The sequence below is a fragment of the Manis javanica genome, chromosome 15 (assembly GCF_040802235.1).
Source record: "Manis javanica isolate MJ-LG chromosome 15, MJ_LKY, whole genome shotgun sequence".
Taxonomy (NCBI): domain Eukaryota; kingdom Metazoa; phylum Chordata; class Mammalia; order Pholidota; family Manidae; genus Manis; species Manis javanica.
In genome coordinates this window covers 75634227-75656128 of record NC_133170.1, presented here as the reverse complement: position 1 = coordinate 75656128, position 21902 = coordinate 75634227, and the positions used below count along the sequence as shown (strand labels likewise).

Here is a 21902-nt window from a genome sequence, read left to right as displayed (position 1 = left end):
AATTTAGGTGAGTACATTGACTTTCCTGTCCAAAAGCCATGCTTTGTCTTAAATTGATATAAACATCTACAGTGGAACCTCTCATGTCGAACAAATTTCTTGCCTCCCCCCTCCCCCCACTCCAACCCGTGCTTCTTGTCCATCCTTCTTCCAGTCTAACCCTATCAAAGCCAAGGTGCGTGTATTCTTGGCGGAGGCTTGTTCCACTGTACCTGTTGCTGGTATCCCACGCTACCAAAGTTGAGGTCTTATTTTGGGCCGTCGTCCTGAAACTGTGCTTCGTTGCTTTAGCACCTCATAAAAAAGAAGCATACCTGTTCTAGATATTATGTGGTCTTAGCCACCTTCTAGATGGGAAGAACTTTGTGTAATAGATCCTAGGGAATGTTAGGGGAAGGCCTGTTTGTTCTGTCTTCCCTATGGAATCTTTACAAACTCATTTCTTTTTAGCCTGTTCTGCTTGGTGTTTCCAGTTCTGGCCTCTGTACATCCATTTCAGTAATAACTCTGACCATACCCTAGATTCTGTCCTTTTCGTGGTCATAATTTTAGAATCACGCCCCAACATTCAAGAGAATGGGCCACTCATCCTGTTGAGCTTCTTCCCTCCGCCCATGACCCTGTCTTCCACCTTTTGTTCTTCTCCACCAACTCCCAGTCTATTTTTTCATCAGTCTGTTCTAGTTGAAAGCCCTCTTTGAAATCTGTTCTTCCCTTGCTTTATCATGTGGGCCCCCTCCCTGCTGACTGGCTCTTTTTGGGGACAATGTTCCCATAGCTCTGAAGGTCCTTTCACAATAGACATTGTGGGATTTCAAACCCATCTGTGACCCCAGTTCTTTCAGCTTTCTTCCCAATATCAGATGCCGTTGGTGTCATTCAGAAAAGCAGAGTGGATTCTCTGTGATGAGCAACACAGGGTTGTGGTCAAAGGCTTGGACAAGTTGTGATGTCGTCTCCCTTTTTTCCCATCTTTTTTGCTTGTTTTGGCAACTGGCAGGTCTGTGTGTGCCTCACAGAACATTAGATCAAGCTGGTGGATGGTGACACCATTACTGTTTTATTTTTTCCTCTTAGAAACAGTAGGTGCTTATGGTGGTGTTCTCAGCACTGAGAACACATGATTCCTCTACCCCTGGGAAAGGTTTGTCTTTCCAGTGACTTTTTTTCCAGTTGCATCAGAGGAAGGAATGGAGAAAGAGGCATTTTTTTTTTTCTATCTTTGATGTCTTTTCAATCTATTGACTCTCCACCTACTTTACTGGTGGGCAGAATTCTCTTGTCCCTGGCTGTTTCCGAACATAAGCCTTGGTCACAGACTTCCTCTGTATTTAGCTTTCTGTCTCTCTGCACATAGCCTGGAGATACCTAGATTAATCTTGTACAAATTAAGAGAAGCGAATGTTCTGAGAACTGCTGCCTTGTCTTCAGGTAATGTCTGCACAGTATATGAACAGGAGAGAGGGCTTTTCTGCCCCTCTCGTTTTGGAGTCTATGTCCACTTCGGATATATCTCTCGGGTCTTTTTGGCAGCTGATTTTAAAATAAGTGCAAGCCCACTGGTTGCTTGCCATTTGATAGTAATACTTGACTCCTTAACCTCAGCTTAGCTGAGAAAGAGACTCCCAGCCCCTCTGTTTGCCCCAGAGTTTTCTTGGCCTCTTCACGGCATATCCCCTCCTTTCCTCCTTTTCCCACTTTCTTCAGGGGCCCAGGTTGGTCTTCTCTGTCCTCCTTTGCTACTCAGAACACTAATTCTTCTTTTGTTTCCCGTAGGTGTTGGACAACCAGATAAAGAAAGACCTGGCTGATAAGGAGAGTCTGGAGAATCTGATGCAGAGACACGAAGAGGAGGCCCATGAGAAGGGCAAAATTCTCAGCGAGCAGAAGGCGGTAGGTATAAGGAATCGCAAAGCTGGGATTCAAAGGAACGTTTGCCAAACATGCCAGGAATCACACTCCTAAGAGTCCATCTTATGTGGTGAATTATTCTTTGCTTAATCTTGCTGCTGTTGCTAACAGAATGCACTCTGTGCAGCTCCTTCCCCTCCGAAAGGTAGGTGGTGGTGACTCAGGTGGCCAATTTTGCATTTCATGCTCTTCTTTAAGAACTGATGCTGATCTGTCATCAATGAGAACGCTGTCCTTCAAAATGCTCCCTGACAAAATACCCAGTGGCTCTCTGTTTCCCTCCTGGTGTCTTTTTCCTACTCACTTGCTTCAATCCTTCCTAATCTATGTGGGCCAATAGTTCTGTAACCTCAGGTGCTTGTTACTCTACGTATGATCTCAGACCCATGGAGATTCCCACATCGGAATCTCTAGGAGAGGGTCCTGGGAAGTTAATCTTTTTAACCAGCACCTCCCACTCCCTGCCCTAATTCTTATGATTCATTAAGTTGGGGACACTTTAATATAGAGAATCTAGGATGGTAATGGTTGGGTACAAAGAAATCACTCAAAAAATGACAACCCCATGGGTGATAAGAAATACGAACTTGCAGATTCAAGTTAGAGGCTCCTGCAGGCTCACGTCACATGCCGAGGGCGCAGGGATCTAACAAGGCCTGCTTACTCAGAATGCCGGGCTCCTGAATGAGTCCTTCGGCGTGTTGTTAATAATGCAAGCCACTTAGCTCAGGTCGGGGCTTTATAATCTCTGATAAAACAACTGCATGCCATCCGCTTGAGCAGTAGTAAGGTCTGTGATCCTCAGGGTGCAGGCTAGTTGAGTCCCTTGTCACCTTCGGTCCGATTGCTGGCGACACTTTTGCCCCGGCCCACATGGTCTGCTGTACTCTCATTTTGGTAGAACTGCCTATGTGTGAGGTTTCAAAGATCCCCTGTATTTCAGATGATCAATGCTATGGATTCTAAGATCCGATCCCTGGAACAGAGGATCGTTGAACTGTCAGAAGCCAATAAACTTGCAGCAAACAGCAGTCTTTTTACGCAGAGGAACATGTAAGTATACAAATGCTAATGATGTGCGTGATTACACTTTGGTCTTCTCTGTCTCCGGGCATAAACTCGGTTCTTCTTTTGATGGAGCTGGAGCTGATTCAAGTACCTCTGTCGTTCGGCCCTGACCCACCACCCTTTACACTTACGTAATTTTGCCCTTTCTTAAGTAGTCTCACTCTACCGTGTCCTCTCTTTTGAACTGGGTTTTCTTAAAGGCTTCAAATTGCCATCAGATTACAGAGTGTTTGGCTGTCTCTAATGAGGCTATTTATAGTTTGCTTTTGGAAAGCTGCCGTCCATGTTCCCCAGACCTGCCTTCTGTAATTAGCCAGAGGTGATCTTGTATGTGCCCAACTGAGCCATCCATTTTGCTGTTGTTAAGATAGGCCCTGGGAGATGAAGTTTGGGGTTTAGTAAGAACTTTCCACGTTCCTGGAGCACTTTGAGATTAACCTCTTCCCCCAAAGAATTATGATCTCCAGGAATTATTTTTCCCCTCAGATATCTCTCTTCAGAGCTCTTGTAAAACATTTGCATCTTTGTATAAACCAGCTTGGTAGGCAGCTTCCTGACCCTGAGTCATTCCAGTTGCTGATACCTCTGAGCAGTCTGCTGGGAAGCTGAGAAGGGCCTACAGAAAAGTGGAAGGAATGGTAATCTTTCTCATCACCCTTTCTTCTCCAGGGTCCACCTTAAGGTAGGGCACTCCTGTCCTCTCAGGAGGTCCCTTTCTGCTATGCTATAGAGACTCAGAGGTAAAAGAGCTACCAAAGGAGTAAAGTGTTCGTATCTCTTGCATCCCCCTTGACTATACTTAAGTCCATCCCCCTTGACTCAGCAGTGAAGACTAAGTGGCCTCAGGTCCCCATGCTGGGATCATGCACACAGGGCTGGGGCAGGACAGAGCTAACCTGGGAATGGCTGTGGCCCACTTATGAAGACATATCTCTTGCTGTTTCTGTGTGTCCTTCGGAGGGGACGTGCTCACTTCTAATGAGACTGTGACTTTGCTTGGCTCCTTCTACCACCCCCACCAGGAAGGCCCAAGAAGAGATGATTTCAGAACTCAGGCAACAGAAGTTTTACCTGGAGACGCAGGCCGGGAAATTGGAGGCCCAGAACCGAAAGCTGGAGGAGCAGCTGGAAAAAATCAGCCACCAAGACCACAGCGATAAGAATCGGCTGCTGGAGCTGGAGACAAGGTTGAGGGAGGTGAGAGTGAGGGGAACCTCCTAAGAGGATTTGTTGGGGACTCAGGGCCCCAAACCAGAAAGGCGGCAAACACACATAAGTACACCATGAGAAACATTGTGCATAGTGGGCTGTGGGGATCTGTTTAGAATTTGTCTCCACTTAGGTGTTTGGAACCTCAGGCCGGCTATCTTTTCTCTGAGCTTCATTTCCTCATATATCAAATGGCCCGGATACTGTTCCCTCCTGGGGTCATGTGGGTATTATGTAAATTGGTGTATCTCTCAAATGGGGCAGAGTGATTGCTCCATCCTGATTTGGAAAGGGTCACATGACTTGAATCCGTGCTTGGGGTTTCGCATGAGTTGGGTACATAGTATGGTTTGGTGACAGTGGTAGAGGTCTCATAGTGACAGTGTAAGATTAAAAGACAAATGTAAATTTTCTGTTTGTTTGATGGGAGGTGGTTCTCTCCAGAGATATAAGGAAGCAGGGAAGGGTAGCCATGTTTTTGGGAGGAAAATTCAGCACATGTGATTGCAGACATGTTGAGGTTGGTTGAGGCTGTGAAGTTACATTCAGGTACTCACGCACTGTGTATTTTTCAAATGCCTGCTTATGTGCCAGTCGAGTAGCCTGGATATGCAGCAGTGACAAGACAGACCCAGTCCCTGATCTTGGAGGTTGTCACCCTAGCAGGCAGGGTTAGAGAACTGGAGTTCAGGAGAGTGGTCATTGGAAGGGGGACATCACAGATGGGAGTGGAGGCAGTGGCCTGAGCATAGTAGGTACTCAAATATTTGTGATGGAGATCTTCAAACAGTAGATAATCTCTCTTAAGGGAAAGACTTAAGCACACAGAAGTCTGAGGGCTGAACTTGGGGAATATTCACGTTGGGCTTGTTGTAATTTGTACTGGACTATTAAAATGAGTCCTGTTCTCCAAACGAGAGAAGATGTATTATCCTGTGTTTTGCAGGCCTGGTCCCTGTGTAGACCCCTCCATTAGGATCATCTGGCATGTCTGTTGAAATGCAGATTCCCAGGCCCTGGACTCCCTCAGCTTTTTTTAGTGGAACAGGGGTAGAGGGAGGAGCAGAGAATGGCATTTTTAACAAGCTCCCCAGGTGACCCTGAGACTCCCTGGAGTTGTTTTGGGTTGTCCAAAAGCCTTAAGTGGTGGTTTAACTTTTGTCATCCAGGCTGTATGTTTACTCTTCTGTACGTTTACCGAAATTTCTCTGTAGTGTCAGCCTTAGGAGTGTGAGTGTAAGTAACTCAGATTTCTTTGAGTGCGGGAAGGTGCACTGCTGTCTTTTGCCTTCCCTTTCCACAAATACTCTCTCACAGAGCCAGCTCTATGGCTGGGGCTCACCTGGGAAATCACAGTGACCCAAGTTGCTTTCTTCTTGAGTCAGTAAAGATAGCCCCCAAAGAATGGAGAGGAATTTAGAACTAAGTAAGAGGCTTAGGGCTGTAGACACTGCCTGGGAGTTTTGGAGCTTAGCTTCAAATATAACAAGTGGGGTCCACCTTGTCCCTGCCACCTGCTGCTATTGAGATTGGGGGCAGAGGCTCAGCCTCGGGTTTGTTCCACCGTAAAGGGCCCTGGCTCCCCCATCGTGTGCGCCATTTAGCTCTTTAGCTAAACTGCATGGAGTCGTGAAGGGGCAGGGCTGTTGGGTTCTCCTGTCATTGCACAGCATCCTGCTCACCCACCTCCACTTGACTGTCTGTCACCCGCCACTCATGGTTTTGCCAGGTGGCATTGGGGGAATTTGCAGGTGTGCTGGCAGAATCACAGCCTACTCTGACTGCTGGCATTTTAATAAGACAAACTGAGTAGTGGACTCTTGAGCCAGACTTCCTGGGGTCAAAGCCAGCCCTGCCATTTTTTTTTTAAGCTCTGTGACATTTGCTCAGTTAATCTCTCAGTGCCTCAGTTTGCCTTATCTGCAAAATGGGGATAATGATAGTCCCTCTGGCCTGTGTTATTATCAGTTAGACAGTGCCTGCCTAGCATTTTCGAGTGAGCAGTACATTACCACCATCGCCACTGTCATCATTGTCGTCATCATCTGCCCCTGACTCGTCAGGATTCCTGGATCTAGACTACCAACCCACACCCTTCCCTTGGGTTTCTGACCCATTGTCTTAGTACATGTTAGATGTCTTCACTCAGATGTTTCCCTTGCAGCTCAGGTTCAACATGTCAAGACTGAACTTCTTATCCTTCTCCTCGGACTGGCTCTTGCTCCCTTGTTCCCTGCTGTGGCCTGGGTCTCACTCTGTGTAGGTCACCTGCCCAGCAATGTGGGTGTCGCCTTGGACTCCCCTCTCATTTGTTCCCTGCCCAGCCCTCTAATCAACCACTGAATCCTATTAGTTCTCTAGGATGTCTTTTGTCTTTCTTCCCTTCACCCCACAGCCTCTGGGACTCAGGGGTCACCTTTTCCGGGGAGCCCTCTCTGACCCTCTGAAGCTGGGCGGGATGTCTCCTTTGTGTCCCCACGGCCTGTCATGTTGAGCTTGCTCATCATCCTATGTATCTCTCGGCTGCCCCTGTTAGACAGTGAGCTCTCTGAGGGCTGCAAGCTTCTCTTGAGTGGCATCCTCAAAGTCCGACACAGGGTCTGATCCCCGGGACAACCTTGTTGGTGCTTGTGAGGTCAGGAGCAGTCTGTGGTGTCCCTCATCTTCATGCCTTTGGACATCTTGGTCTCACTGCTAGGAGGTTCCTTTTATCTGCTTGCTTGGCTCTTGTAAATTCTCCAATAAACAGATCTCGAGTTGTTTCCTTTACTCCCTGCCTACCTGCCTACCACATCCCTATATTTCCTGACCATCACACATGACCACAATATATGGTAATGGTTGGTTTTTGTTTTTTTCTCCCCAACTTGAAGGCAGAGATGCTTTTTCATATCTCTATTCCTTTGTAAACAGAAGTTGCTGAGTAAATTTTTATTAAATGAATGAATGAAACATTGAGTCGACAGAAGGTTAGATGGGCAGATGGAAGGAACGATTACTTTGTAATGTGATATTAATATAGGTCATTATCTAATGAGAACAAATCAGAGCAAGAATATTAAAAACAAAGAGAATTCAGTCTGTTGTTGTTTGTATTCTAGTTATAAAGATGTCCATGTCACTAATATAATGTTACTTATATCCATTTTCTTCTAAATACTTTTCTAATGAGAGTAATTGTCATAACTTTCATTCGAGATTCTTGCTGTGTATTTTTTCTTTTGAGGTCTTCTCAAGCATTTGAATATAAGTAAGGGATGGGTTGTATACCCATTCTCCTACAAGTTCTCACTCCTGTCGGTTTTGGGGACTCAGACCTGTCTTACCGGCATTTTTTTCCCCTCCTGGTTGAGTGCTGAGAACTTGATTCCATGACCAAATCTAAGCTACAGCTCATGTCTGGCTTCTCTTCGGTTAAGGTCAACCATGCCTTTCTCTCTGCCCCCTGCCCCTGCTTCCCCCTCCACCCACGTCAGGTTAGTCTCGAGCACGAGGAGCAGAAACTGGAGCTGAAGCGCCAGCTCACAGAGCTGCAGCTCTCCCTGCAAGAGCGTGAGTCCCAGCTGAGCGCCCTGCAGGCTGCCCGGGCGGCCCTGGAGAGCCAGCTTCGCCAGGCAAAGACGGAGTTGGAAGAGACGACAGCAGAGGCAGAAGAAGAGATCCAGGCGCTCACGGTAGGTCTGGGAATGGCACCTTCAGGTTGCCGAAGGCCTCGGCTAGCAGGAGTGTGGTGCTGAGGGTGTTCGCTCACTCTTAGAAATTCCGAGACAGAAAATGATCCGTACAGATATTTAAAGGGCAGAAAATTGGCTTAGATGGGCTTCTCCCTCATTGGAATTAACATACTAGATAAATGAGTGATATCTGAGCTTTCCCTAATATCTTGAAAAGTTCCTCCTTTATTTATGTGTCTTCCCTCTTTTTAAGATAATCATCGTTATATTTTAAATTTCAGTTTCAGCCGAAGTCTGTTTACCTGGGTCTTCTACTTTAGTTTTCAGTAAAGATTCAAAAAAAAAAATTATTGTGTGTTTTTCTACCATATTTCTGTTTTGTGTTTTGGTTAACCTCGTTCGTGTTACTTTTTGTTTTAAAGCTGTACATTGTACTTAAGTCTTATGTGCGCATCTGGTAATGTTCTGGATGGAAAAGATTCTTCTGAATGAGAGAGTTCCTAAAAGGGACCTGGTTTCCCTGTTCTTTCTGAGAGACTAGGTTGCTCAACTGAAGAGTTTTCTTAGGAGGTAGAATTTGGGGAGGGGAATGGTCACTGTATTTAGACCTTAGTTCTTTCTGGAAGTCTAAAAATATGACATTTCCCATGGTTGATCCTTCTCACAGGGACTGACCCAGGCTAACAAAAGTGACAGACTCTTAAATATAAAATGTCACCTTAACAACATACAGTGGGAAATACAACCTCCAAGCTGACTAGGACACTCTGGGTAGCTAATCTTCACATTTTCCCCTCTGGAAAAGTCTACTTAGCAATGCCATTTCTCTTGGAAGGCTGCTTGGTGGACTGGACTCAATATAGGAAGCTGAAGGGGTTTAATGGCTGGTATCAACCAAGCACAAGTATTTCTAATAGTAACGGACTGTCCTTGCCAAGCAGAGGGGCACCTCACACCTGCTGGTCAGAGTGCCCTTTTCCGTGGGCAGGGTACAATGCGGCTGATTGGGGTTAGTGTTTTTCAAACAAGGCACCTAAGTGGGTGCCTTGCTCATCTGATTCATGTTGGATGCTGTCCCCATCTCCATCAGAGAACATTGCTAAACATCTCTTAGAGTGGGTTACTTCTACAGATGGCCATGTACATTTATTGCTTATGATATACCCAATATAAAAGTAATGTGTGTAGGTTCTTTTAAAAGAAACTAATTTCATTCTTTTAGAAGTTATCTCTCATTGTGGGGTTTAGGGAGCCCATTATCTGGACCAAATTGGGAACATAGTGCCAAGACAGGGACACAAGGGCTTCCAGGATTCTGGTGGTAGAGTGCTCCTACAGAAGGTGCTTGTGCGTCTAGATTTTCCAGGACTTTTGCCAAATTCATATACTGATTGCAACCTTAATTTCCATGGCCTCTATGAGAACACTCATTAAATGATGCCATGTGCCCCCAATTTTTGGCTTAGAAAAAAATAGTCATGATATCTCTTTATACTCTGCCTTGTTTCAAATGGATTGAAAGCAGTTTGGAAAGATACCAAACAGTATAACAGAATAAAACACGAAAGCAAAGTCAAGGAGAAAATAAGTCTGTAGAAGAAAAAAATGGAGGTAGGAAGGACATAAATATATAAGAATGCATGCCAGGAAAGTTTCTCTGCTGTGGAGTTGTGTGGATGGAGAGAAACAACCAGATAGCAGTTCTTAGTTGCTAAAGGAGACACCTGAAAATCCAACCACTATTATATTTGATGCATTGCATATTAATATTTTCCCCCTGTGAGAACCACCCAAGCCCTGAAAGAAAGAGGAGACATCAGTAATTTAACCCACACTTAATGAGTCCTCACTATGTGCCCCAAACTGTGTCTAGTCTTTTTGCCCTGGGGGATTGCGGTAATTCCTCAAATCCTTTTACTCTGAAGCCAAGGAGAAGGGCATATTTATCTGGCTGCTTTGTTGGAACTGGGAGGGGGGGTGGTGGCTGTGCATCTTATCCTGCCTGTTTGGAAGGAGGAGAGTATAAAATAGAGCATGTGTCACTGCTGTTTATCTGTGGGGAAATGAGTCTTTAAATCCTGTCTTGCTGCTGGTTGGAATGTGCTGTGTCTAATGGCTGCTGGAAGCCTTCACAGCAGCAAGGCACGACTTAATTTAGTCAGATGAGATCACTGCCTCAGAGCATCTTCTTAAAAGAAAAAAAGAATGAAACAAGCCACCCTAGGTCTAGAAACTGGGGCTCTACCCCTCTTGAGATGAAGGTGCCTTGGAAAATGGGGCTTGTTCAAAATGATGGCAGAACAGTGCCTTCGGGCAAACAGCTGTTTGTAAGCCCATCGTGCAGGGGTCCAAACCCCTCATCAGTTTGCTGCTGTTCAGTTTTGAGGCCATGCGGTTTTTCTCTCCCCTCTTGATTACATCCCACAAAGCTGGTTACGGACCACATGTGGCTGTTGCCTGAATGGCTTTGTTGAATTTGTTCTGAAGGACGTCTTTTCGGAGAGAAAGAGAAAATGTTCCCAGATGCACTACTCTGACTCATCGTTCAAGCCCAAGTTCAGACCCAACTCAGCATCAATCATATTCAATCAGCTGCGTCTGAAATCATCTCCTAGGTGGTTTGTGAGCTTCACAGCAGGCTGTTTTATCAATAAAAGAGAATAATCAAATGGGCCATTGCTTGATTCTAAGAGGAGGCCATCTCCCAGCCTGGGATGGGAGCATTACCCTGTCTGGCCTCCGCCCGGGGCCAGATGAGACAGTGTATAGTTGGGCTGCAGCTCCCCTCTGAAGAAGCTTGGCAGGGGCGTCGGGAAGGCAGTGGTGGCCCTGCTCATGCTTCTGTTTCCCCCTCTCACTTCAGCCATCCTGGCAGTCACATTTGCATTGAAATTCACTGGCCATTAAAAGCAGAGATAGAATCAAGGTAGAGACCAACAGGAGGGTCAGTTTTAAACAAAAAGCCCTGCTGATAAGATGCTTCAGTGCTTATTGGTGGAAAAGAGAATTTTCTGCCTGGACTTGATATTTAAAGACTCTCTATGATGAACCCTTCGTCTCAGGAAGAGAATTTGTTGACTCAGTACAGAACACACTGGTGTGCGGCGTGATGTAGGCGTCCCTCTGAATGGGGCCCCAGGCAGAGGTGTGGCGTGGGCTCTGTGTACACCGGCAAGGCCTCACGACACATATTTCGTGCCCCTGTCATCACGTTCTTCTACTCATTTGGTTCAATGACTAATGCTGAATAATCAAGAGACTAAAGCTAGAGACACTAATGAAAGGAACTCTCCTGGCAGAGAGTGATTATGGGATCCCAGAGTCATCCTCTTTGATTTATTACAATCATTAGTCAATACACACTCTCATTTTTTATTTAAATAAATATCAATCCCTGTATTGAAGTAAGCCATGGGCATGATAGGCAGGATGTGAAAGTGGGGCATGTGAGGTGACAGTCTTGTTTGGTGCCTGCCTTCCCAGGGAACAGGGTGGATGTGTGGAAGGTCAAGTGTTCTAGAGTTCTAACCGTGGATCCCAGAAGGCGGTCAGACATCTAAACACTGCTTGCCTTTGCTCAGCTCTGCAGGTATTTTCCCTCTTCAAGGCTGCATTATAATTCTCTTTTCTCTGTTCCTCTTGTAACTGTCCTTAAAATTATTGAAGACATAAGTACTCCCCAAAGAGGTAGCCTCTTTGGCCTTCAGGGTGCAGCCTATCCATTCTGCCTTACTGCCCCCTAACCCCTAGGTCAGTGGTTCTTAAAGTGGAGTCTGAGGATCCCTGGGGGTCCCCAGGGTCATGTTATTTTCATAATAATACTAAGATGTTATTTGGCATTTTTCATTGTGTTAACATTTACACTACCGGTGCAAAAAGCACTGTTACTTTAAAAGAAATAAAAAATAAATATTTGGGGAAAAATTCTCAGTTTTAATTTCTAATGTGGTAAATATAGATATAACCCACATAATCAAAAGCTCTTTGGGGTCCTCAGTAATTTTTAAGAGTATAAATATTTATTCCCTGTGGCACCTAATACCTAATTAACACTCAAATATTTCATTGAGAGAATCCAAAGATTGTCTTATATACTTTACTCTCTCTCCCTCTCTCCTCCTGTGTGTGTGTGTTGTGTGTGTGTGTGTGTGTGTATAAATATAATTGTGTGATCTTTTGCACTTATATGCATTTGTTTTATAAGCTTATCTCAAATAAACATAAGATGTTTCTTGACAGTTTCTTACTCAGAGCAGTTCAATAATTGTTAAATGCTTACAGTATTTCTAGCAGTCACAACAGGATCGGTTCTACATTTTGTGTTAATATTTCACCATCAATAATAAATCAAGGGCCATAATTATGATAGTTCATTACATTATACCCTCAAATGAGGATTGCCATTTGATGTGTCAAAATGATCCAAAGGCCTCAGAATGGCAAATTTTAATGGAAATGAAACAGTATTAGTTGAAATTTCAGGTTACAGTGGGGGCAGTTAAACAAATTATCGGTGGTGCGGTGTGATTTGGAAACTTTGCTATTAATAAGAAAGTAGAATAGGGCCTTTACCCTAAGTCTAGGCCAGTGAAGTTTTTATGATCACTGCTTAGGCTTTGAAGGCATTAACTCCACCCGCAGCCCCCTCTTTTTCTGTTTGAGAGATTTCCTCCCAGTCATTTAGAGCAGGGGTAGGCAAGCTGCTGCCAGCGGGCCAAGTTCAGTCTGCCCCCTGTTTTGTGTAAATAAAGTTTTACTTGGAACACAGCCACACTCATTTGTTTCCATATTGTGTTTGGCTGAGTTTGTGTTATGAGGCCAAAGTTGAATAGTTGTGACAGAAACTGAATGGCCCTTAAACCCCAAAATATTTACTGGTTTGGTCCTTAAAAATTTCTTTTTGTTCACTCCTGCTCTAGAGTTTATTAACTAAGGGCCTTTTGCCTTTTGCCTTTTGCCTTTGGTGATTGTGAAATGCACTCAAGGGGTTGGATAGCCTTTGGGGCCAGACTGTTGCTTGCTCACAGATCGGATTTCAACAGTGGTGCAGATAGCCATGTTCCTACTTTGGATAAATAGTAATTGTGGGTAAAATTGCAGTATTTCCAGGATCTCTTGCCTGTCCTTAGTGCATCTCCATATCAATAGTTGTTTCCAAGGGGTGGAGAGTAGTCCATCTCCATATCAGTAGGTGATTACAAGGGTTAGGGAGTGAGGGCATGTCTGGACCAGAGAGGTTTGGTGGGGTCCCTTTTTGCACCCGGGTCATGAGAGACAGGGGCAAACAGAAGTGGAGGACTGCTTGTAAGCAATAAACAGGTTTCTCCCACTTTATTTCTCCCTTTGCCTGATTTCGGCTTCAAAGGTTATTTACCCTGGGCTGGGAACATATTTGCCCCCTGGAGGTACAGTAGTATTGCCCCATTAAATTAGTAAACTTCTCAGAGTGTTGCTGGGCAAAAAGCCAATCAGTTTTTTTGGAAAAATAATAGTCTATTAAATTAGTCCATAATAATGCGGGCTAATTATGTGGGAAGTTGATTTTAAACAATAACTTTTTATTTAGGAATCTGTGGATGTGTCTGTAAGTCCAGTGAAAGGAAATTCCAGGGCAAAATACTTCTAAAAACCGAAGTCAGTCAAAAGGAGAAATAAAGTTTAAAACCCGTTTATTGCTTACAGACTGCAGTCTGGACCCTTTTCTCTTTCCTGCTCCTGCAGAAGCAAAAAGCGGCCCTCCCCCTCACTCCCAGTTACAGATAAGCCCTCCATTGCCCAGGTAATTACCCATTGATACGTAGATGAACTTCTCTCCACACCCCTGAGGAATGATGCAAATGCACCAAAGCCATACTTCCGTCCACCTTTGAGCGCCTGTTGATATGCAGATGTACTAAAGCCAGGCGAGATATTCTGGAAATGTTACAATTTTATCCACAGTATCTGTCTATGCAACTGTCTATTTTTGTTTTGTCTTACCATTTTTCCATTACTCTTCATTCTTTTGTATAAATTTAAATTTCTGGTTGTCATTTCCTTCTGCCTGAAAGTCTTCCTTTAACATTTCTTCTAATGCATGTGGCAAATCCCTTCTGCTTTTGCATGTTTGAAAGAGTCTTCATTTTACCTTTGTTTTTGCAAAATATTTTTGCTGGGTATAGAATTCTATTTTGACATGCTTTTGTTTTTTTGTTTTTTCTTTTAGTATTTGAAAGATTTTGTTCCATTGTCTTCTAGCTTGCTTCCCACCCTCACCTCCCCCCGTTGAGAAATTTTTCTTCTCTCTGTTTCTCTGTACATAACTTGTCTTTCTTTCTGGCTGGTTTTAAATTTTCATCTATTGCCAGTTTTAAGCGGTTTGATTGTGATGTGATTTAGCTTAACCTTGTGTTTTTTATGCTTTGGAGTTCATTGAAATTCTTCCATCTGTGGGTTTTAGTTTCCATCAACTTTGAAAATTTGTGGCCATTATTTCTTCAAATATTTTTTGTCTCTCCCCTACAGGGACTCTAATTACATGTAGCTTAGGCTACATGAAGTTGTCTTACAACTTACTGATGCTCTGTTCATTTTTGTAAGTTTTTTTGTTGTTGTATATTTCATTTTGATTTTGGATTGATTCTGTTGTGTTAAGTCTGCTAAACTTTTTTTCTGCAGTGTCTCATTTACAGCTATGAACTTGTAATATTAATTTATGGTCAAAATAGAGAATACATTACAGTCCTAAAATTTTTGACTTAGTTGTCTTATAGATCTTCTGATGGAGTGTTGGACTTAGTTGTTTTATAGACTTTTCCCACCCCCTTTTTTTTTTTTTGAAGAGAGGGACCGCTTTTGCGTGTGCCCTGTAAGTCCGGGGAGAGCAAATCCCCGGGCAAAATCCCTCTAGAACAGAAATCAGTTAAAGGGAGAAATAAAGTTTAAAACCCATTTATTGCTTACAAACTGTAGTCCAGGGCCATTTCTTTTTTCTGCTCCAACAGAAGCAAAACCAGCACTCCACCAACCTCTCAGATTCAGATAAGCCCTCCATTGCCTAGGTAATTACCTATTGATATGGAAATGAACTGTTCTCCACCTGAGGAATGCCTATCGATATGCAAATGCACTAAACCCATACTTCTCTCCACCCCTGAGGACTAAAGCGAAGCAAGATATTCTGGAAATATTACAATTTTACCCACAGCCGCAAACTAGATTCTTCTTTGGGCTTTCATAGCTAAGCCTATGGTGCCATAATCCACCCTGTTTCTCAAGTCAGAAGTCTGTTAAGGCACCCACCCCTGGACTTCTCCTTTCCTTTGGCCTGTGTCCATCAGCAAGTCTTATTACTTATATTTCCAAAAGAAATCTCCATTTCTCTCCATCTTTTGCCACCATCCTACTGAAAGCCACCATCACGTCTTCCTTAAATAATAGTAACAATCTCCCCAATGGCTTCCACACTTCTTTCTACCTTTGTCCTATTTTGATCTATTCTTCCCATAAGTAGCCAAAATGACAATCAGATCATGTCATTCCACTTCTTAAAACTTCCATTGGCTTCCCATTAGTTGCGTTTTGAAATATAGACTCTCTTCTGAGTTGTCAAGATTCTTGGTCCCTGTCTGCCTCTCTACTATCATTTTGGACCACATTTTCCTTTTCTTGCTATACTTCAGCCAAGTGTTTTTCTCAAATTGTTGGGCCACTACTAACTGAAGATAAATTTGCCTTGTGATCTAATACAAGGGAGCATACATACTGTATTTCATGGATTCTAAAATCAGATATCTAAAACAAGGGTGCATTGTACAGTCATAGCCAACATATGATTATATAGTCATGTAGACATAAACATGTTATTGTTTGACAGCATCTTTTCTTTCTTAATATTACATAAAGTTGTGATAAGTGTTAAAATTGATAGCAACTTAAATTTGACAAATTATGGTATTTAAAACAAAAGTTTCCTAGAACAATGCTTATCTTTACTACCCAAGGTACATTTTGATATTTTCTGTTCTGTCCTATTTATTCCATTTCATTGGATAAAACAAACCAAATAAACAAGCCTCATTTATCACACTCACCATTGGGTCACAGCTTAAAATTTGAAAAACTCTGTTCTAGCCATTCAGGACTTTTTTTTTTTGTTAATCAAATGCACCAAATCCTTTCTTACCTCAAGAGTTTTTTGAACAGGCTGTTCCCTCTGCCTTTTCCTGTTTTTATTTTTCTGGCATGTCTGGCTCCTAATCATCCTGCAGGTTTCAGTTTAAGTGTCACCTCTTCAGAGAAGCCTTCCTTGACCACCCTATCTAAGTAAGTTCCTTCCTATCTTCTCCCCTCACCCTATTATTCTTTTATTCTGAACACTGTTTATTTCATTCATATCATTTGTCACTGTGTGTAATCATGGACCTTTTAACTTTCAATCTTCCCCCACCAAAATGAAGGGATAGGCCACACAGACTCTATCTTACCACAGTGTATGGGATAAAATGTGCACTCAAAAAATCCTTGTCAACTGAACGAATGCTGCTGTTTTAGAGCAGCTCTGCTTTGGAGAAAGCCTTTATATCTACTTCAAGGTCAGTGTAGGGTTTCTGAATCTCAGCAGCTTTTGATTAAAAAAAAAAAGTTCCTACTTTGTCCTGTATGTATGTCTGTATGTGTTTCTGTCCAGGAGGAGGCTACAGAGGGGTCAGTTGGAGGGAAGAGGGAAAGATTAAGCATGGACAGTAAGACAAATGAGGGAGAATACAAATGTCATCCTTTTTTTTTTCTTATAGTCCCTAGGCATGAATACAAATGTTAAGTGTATCTGTGCAGGGTATGCATGTGTGGTCTCAATAGTTAATTGTTATAAGCGCAGCATCATGTATTCCTGTGACTTATTTTTGATGTTTGGGATAACTTGATTTATTCTTGGAAAAACAGATGCTGAGGCTGCTGCAACAGCATTCTTGGCTTTCTAGGTAAAATTGCTGCTCTCTCTATTTGACCTATAGCACTAGAATTGTATTCTACCCTATGAGAAATTTATAATCAACTTCTTACCTTTTAGGCGCATAGAGATGAAATCCAGCGCAAATTTGATGCCCTTCGTAACAGCTGTACTGTGAGTATTAACTGAAGATGATTAAAATAACATGAAACTAAAACCAAGAAGGAAGAGGGGACATCTCTTTGCAGTATCAGTGACTGACTTTTTGATACAAACCTTCAGCTTGGAAATATGGTCAAACTGATTTGCAGTTTCTGAACCCCAGCTAGCTTAAGTTTTAAAAAATTTAAACCATTCTTCATGATTGGGAAGGATAGTTGGAATGAACAAGGTAGTTCTCACTGCAGAACCACTCACAGGTTCAGTAGTTGCAATAAAAGTCGCATAGCAGATCCCCCACCTGCCCCCACTGTAGGAGGTTCTGAGGCCCTCCCAAGCCAGAGACTGCCCAGGTGCTGGTTTCTCCAGCCAGCTGCTGCTGCAGAGAGAAAAGCCCAAGTTCTTCCATAGGCCTAGAAATTTTAACTTCCTAGCAGGCAAAATCTGGCTTCCTAACATACAAATTAGAAATCTACAACTCTTTGGGAGATGTTATTTATATTATGAGAAATAAATTCTATCAGCAGATAAACATCTTTTGTAGGTTATGTAAGTAGGGTAAGGTCAACAGAAACCCAAAAAGTCTGTTTTTGACCAGAACTGACTGAAATAGGCCCCTTTCAGAAGATAAGGATGGTTCCTTACTCAGGGTAGTTTCTGTGGTCTTTTCATTGCTTTATTACCTTCTTAGTTCTCAGGGAGCTTGTATCCATTTGTATTATTTGCATCTGTGAATTTCTAGAACTGCCCCCAACAAACTTATTTTATGTTATTTTAATGAACTCTTTCTTTCCTCTTTACCTATCATAAATGGGATATTAAGTCCTGATGGTATATGCTTTCCCCCTTAATTTAGGTATAAAATGCATATAGGAAAGTGCATAAAGTACACTGATCTTAAGGGTACAGCTCCATGAAATTTTTACGTGTATTCACAACTGTGTAACCACAACACAGATCAAGATACAGAATATTTTCAGCCCCCAGAAGGCTCCCTCATGTCCTCTTCTCATCAGCATCCTTTGCCCAAAGGGTAACTACTGTTTTGACCTCTGGTCTCATAGATTAGTTTTGCCTGTTCTCAAGCTTCATATAAGTGGAATCATAGAGGATGTGCTCTTTTGGCTGTAACTTTTTTAGTGAGGTTCATCCATGTTGTAGCATCTGTGAATAATTTGTTCTTTTTTATGACAGTGTGTAGTGTTTCTGGTGGATGAATAGAAGTAAAGTTTGTTTATCCATTCTCCTGTTGATGGGCATTTGGATTGTTGCCATTATGAATAACGCTTTAAGAAACATTCTTGTACAAGTCCTTTGGTGGCTGTAAGCGCTTGTGTTGATGAGCATATGCCCAAGCGTGGAATAGTTAGGCCACGAGATGTGACTGACTAGTAGGTACCTGGCAGATGGAGTTTTTATCTGTTTTCTTGATGCTAATGGCTGGATGAGGGGGTGGGCTGATTTCCTCCATATTCTGTCTCCTTTCCTTGAGGAGTTAGTCCTTTGCTCTTTTGCTTTACTCTTTTAGTTTCTTATTGTCTTGGTTTCTTATTTTATGCAAGAGTACTTTGCTTATGGTTATATGGTCATAAATGTTTATGCTCATGAATGATCACTGAATAAAATATAGATCATTTTATGACTGTGACTTTTTATATTACTATTTTATCCTAAAATAAACTTGGATATACTTTAAATGGGTATATCGGTAATCCTTCATCTGGAGTTTTCTTCTCTCCTTTTTGGCATAAGAACTTATTTTTTTAAACATTTTTTATAGCTGTTTTGAGATTTAATTGGAGTACTGTAACCTCATGAGTTTTGAAATGGGTGAACACCTGTGAAACTAGCAAAATAGTCAAAATAATAAACAACACAATCCACTCTCAAAAGTTTTCTTGGGTCTCTTTTTAATCCAACTTTCCCAACCTTTTTTAAATCAGGAGTTTAGTTTTCAATAGGATACGCTAATATGCAGAATGAATTTGATTATTTTCTTGACTTCTATAACTTTTAAACTCTCTTTATCCCTCAAATTTGTTTTTTCTGAAACAGTGACTTTGAATCCTTGCTTTACTTCCTTCTGGCATTCTGTGGAGAAGCCTCTAGGGACCTCTCCCAATGTGTGGGGGACTGGAAGAGTGACCTCCCCCGACCAACCCACACTTCAGCTAGAGTAACTGCGTTTCTCAGTGGCTAAACCATATGCTCTGGAGTCTGGCAGACTGGCTTCAGATTGCAAATTGGCTTCTTGGTAACCTATGTGATGCTTACTTCCCAGGTCTCTGTTTCTTTGTCTGTAAAATGGGAATGACATTGTGTATTCTTAATTCCAATATACCATCAATTGGCAGCTACATAATTCATTTAATAACTGCCATTTGGGGGCTGGGTGAGGGAAGAGAGACAGCTGCTTAGTTCTAGTATGCATTCAAATTCCAGAAATGGTATAATTTAGGAAACACTGCATCTAGGATCAGAAATTTGGTAATAATACCTACCTCATAGGGTTCCTGCAGGAACTACATGAGATAATGCATCAAAGTGCTTGCAGAGGGCCTGATTCATATCAAGTGCTAAATAGTGTTGGTTTACTATTATTATTTTATTATACTAGCTTTACGGCATAATCTTTTGTTAAGAAAATGCTTCTATTCCTTAAAAAAGTTTGAAAACCACTGCTTTAGAACATTTGGAGGCAACAGTACATCTCAGATTTTTGCAAGTTCAAAGGCTGCTTGAAGGCACTTCGAAGAGCGTGATAGATGTTCATTTCTCGTTGACACTGAGATCATCTCTGCTAGAAAATGTCATCTTTATTACTGGTGGGAACTCCTATAATAACTCGATTGATAGGAGCTCCCAGTTAGCAGCTTTTAAAAAGCTCATGAGCTGTTTTCAAGAGTTTCCAGCTCAGACCATTTCTATATTTTGAAAAGATTTTTAAAAAGGCTTTGATTCAATCTGGCACCTAAAAGTCTACCCAAGTCTGTTTTGGAGGGGAGTTGGTGGGCAAACATATGACACAGTTTTAATTATGAATCAATCTGTCAGCTGTAAGATTAAAAATAAATAATATGCAAATAACTGCCTTCAAGAAACAACTAGGAATTCGAAGAGGACGTCAGCCCTGTGTTTTTTAGTCTGATGCTTATTATCTGACTGCTTTCTTCAGCCCCAACAGGCCACAGAGCCTTTATTTACCTGGTAACATTTCCTCTATGGGGTCTCCCAGTTAGGTGTAAGAGCTAAACATGTAGTTTTTAGAACTCTGAGGCTTGCCTGAAAAGCAACAGATAATCCCAAATAGAGGTCTTTGTTTTTGTTTTTTCTTTTTGGACACTGAGAGTAGATCCTTTTTTATATCCTTGTTTTCTTTAGAACTGCACCAAGACCTCTTGTCTGCACAAACAGCGTAAAAGAGTTCAGCTGGCCCCTGCATTATGAATCTGTCACCCTCATCTTTTTTACTGCTAAGTTGGAGTCAGCCTCATTGTCTTTTTTTTATCCTTTGCCCTTGGGGTTGAAAGGTTAACAGATTCTTAAGACAGTAAACAGATCTTTTGCCCTTGGTATGGAAAGAATATACCCCTGGCCACAAAGTAGACCTAAGAATTCTCCTTGCGTGTTACCTGGTTCGGAATTACAGACTGCCTGTTCTTTTTTTATTTTTTTTAATTTTTTAAACCATGGAGACCATTAATTTACTGCCAGTATCTCAAGCCAGTTCACTATCAGTAAACTCAATACTGCGTGTGGTGGGGTGTGTTTAACACTTATTACCGCAACTCCAACAACTCAAAACAGAGTCACAAGCTAAATATGTTGTGATTTGGGCAGAAAGAATGAAGGAGCAGTCTGAATGAGTTAAATGCTTTAATGAGTGCTTGGATGCTTCACACACGCATACACACAATCCTCTTCTCTTACGGGCAAAATAGGGATGATGCAAAATATAGAACCAACTATCACAAATTGCGTAGAAATCAGAGATGCCAGACGCCTTGAACCAGATGACAAGAGGGAAGGAGAAGCACCCTTCCTACTACAGTGGGTCCATCTCAGTTGAGAGAGAGTAATTGTCTTGGCACCTCATTGACTTTTTTCAAGTGTTTCTTCTTCAACATTTTATGATCTAATTTTGGAAGAAGGAGAAGAGGTGGCAGAAATGGGCTCATACAATATAGCTTTTTCCCCCCATAAATCAAAGAAAAGAAGTGGGTACCCAAAGGATTAAATATGTTTGGAATGGCAAGTAAACAAATTTGGCATGTATATATTCTTACAGGAACACTTTTTCTGTGGTCCGTTTGCTCCCCAAGAGGCCCCATTGTAATCTTTAAAATGAAGCATTGTCTCGGCTGTTAATTTTTATCCCTTTATTTTGCATGATACACGAAGGTAGAACAGTATGCAAGAAAATTCAAAACACTAGAAAAAGTAGAAACAGAGGAGGTCATAAATATAATATTTGCCTCTACATCACAGATGGAGAAAGCCAACCCAGAAAGCTCAAGGTGGCTTATTTGGGATTCCAGAATCCTCATTTCACGGCATAGCTTGTAGGCCAACTGTCTCACTCTTGTTGTTTTCCTGTGGGAAAGAATTGGAAGGAAGCACAATAGTTAAACGGAGACATTGCTGTCTATCTTAAAGCATCGGTTTTCTGCATATAAGGGGGAGACCAGTTGAACCATCAGGCATCGTTTATTCATTGCTTCTGGTTTTAGGAGACTTAGCCTTGTCACAGAAAGGGCGATACAGGGTTCTCTGTGAGGCTTAATGGCACACATGCAGTATCTTTCCTATTTTTTTCCCCGATGAAGGATTTCTAGCTGAGAACCTGACCGATAACCACAATAACCTTTATTCCCCCCTCTTGTAGCTGACAGCATACCTCAAACCAATCCATTAGGAATTAACGTGGCTTTTGACATTAAATTACAAATTAC

General features: G+C 42.2%; 1 protein-coding gene across 11 annotated transcripts in view; it reads left to right on the top strand.

The window, feature by feature from the left end:
- The window catches only part of CIT (citron rho-interacting serine/threonine kinase), a 151192-nt gene that overhangs the window by 89046 nt on the left and 40244 nt on the right, over window positions 1–21902 (top strand). For all 11 annotated transcript variants that reach the window (XM_073223900.1, XM_073223901.1, XM_073223895.1 and 8 more), the window contains 5 exons: window positions 1777–1893; window positions 2855–2964; window positions 4002–4176; window positions 7665–7862; window positions 16912–16965. In XM_073223900.1, the coding sequence (XP_073080001.1) occupies window positions 1777–1893; window positions 2855–2964; window positions 4002–4176; window positions 7665–7862; window positions 16912–16965 (654 nt within the window). The remainder of the gene's footprint in view (window positions 1–1776; window positions 1894–2854; window positions 2965–4001; window positions 4177–7664; window positions 7863–16911; window positions 16966–21902) is intronic.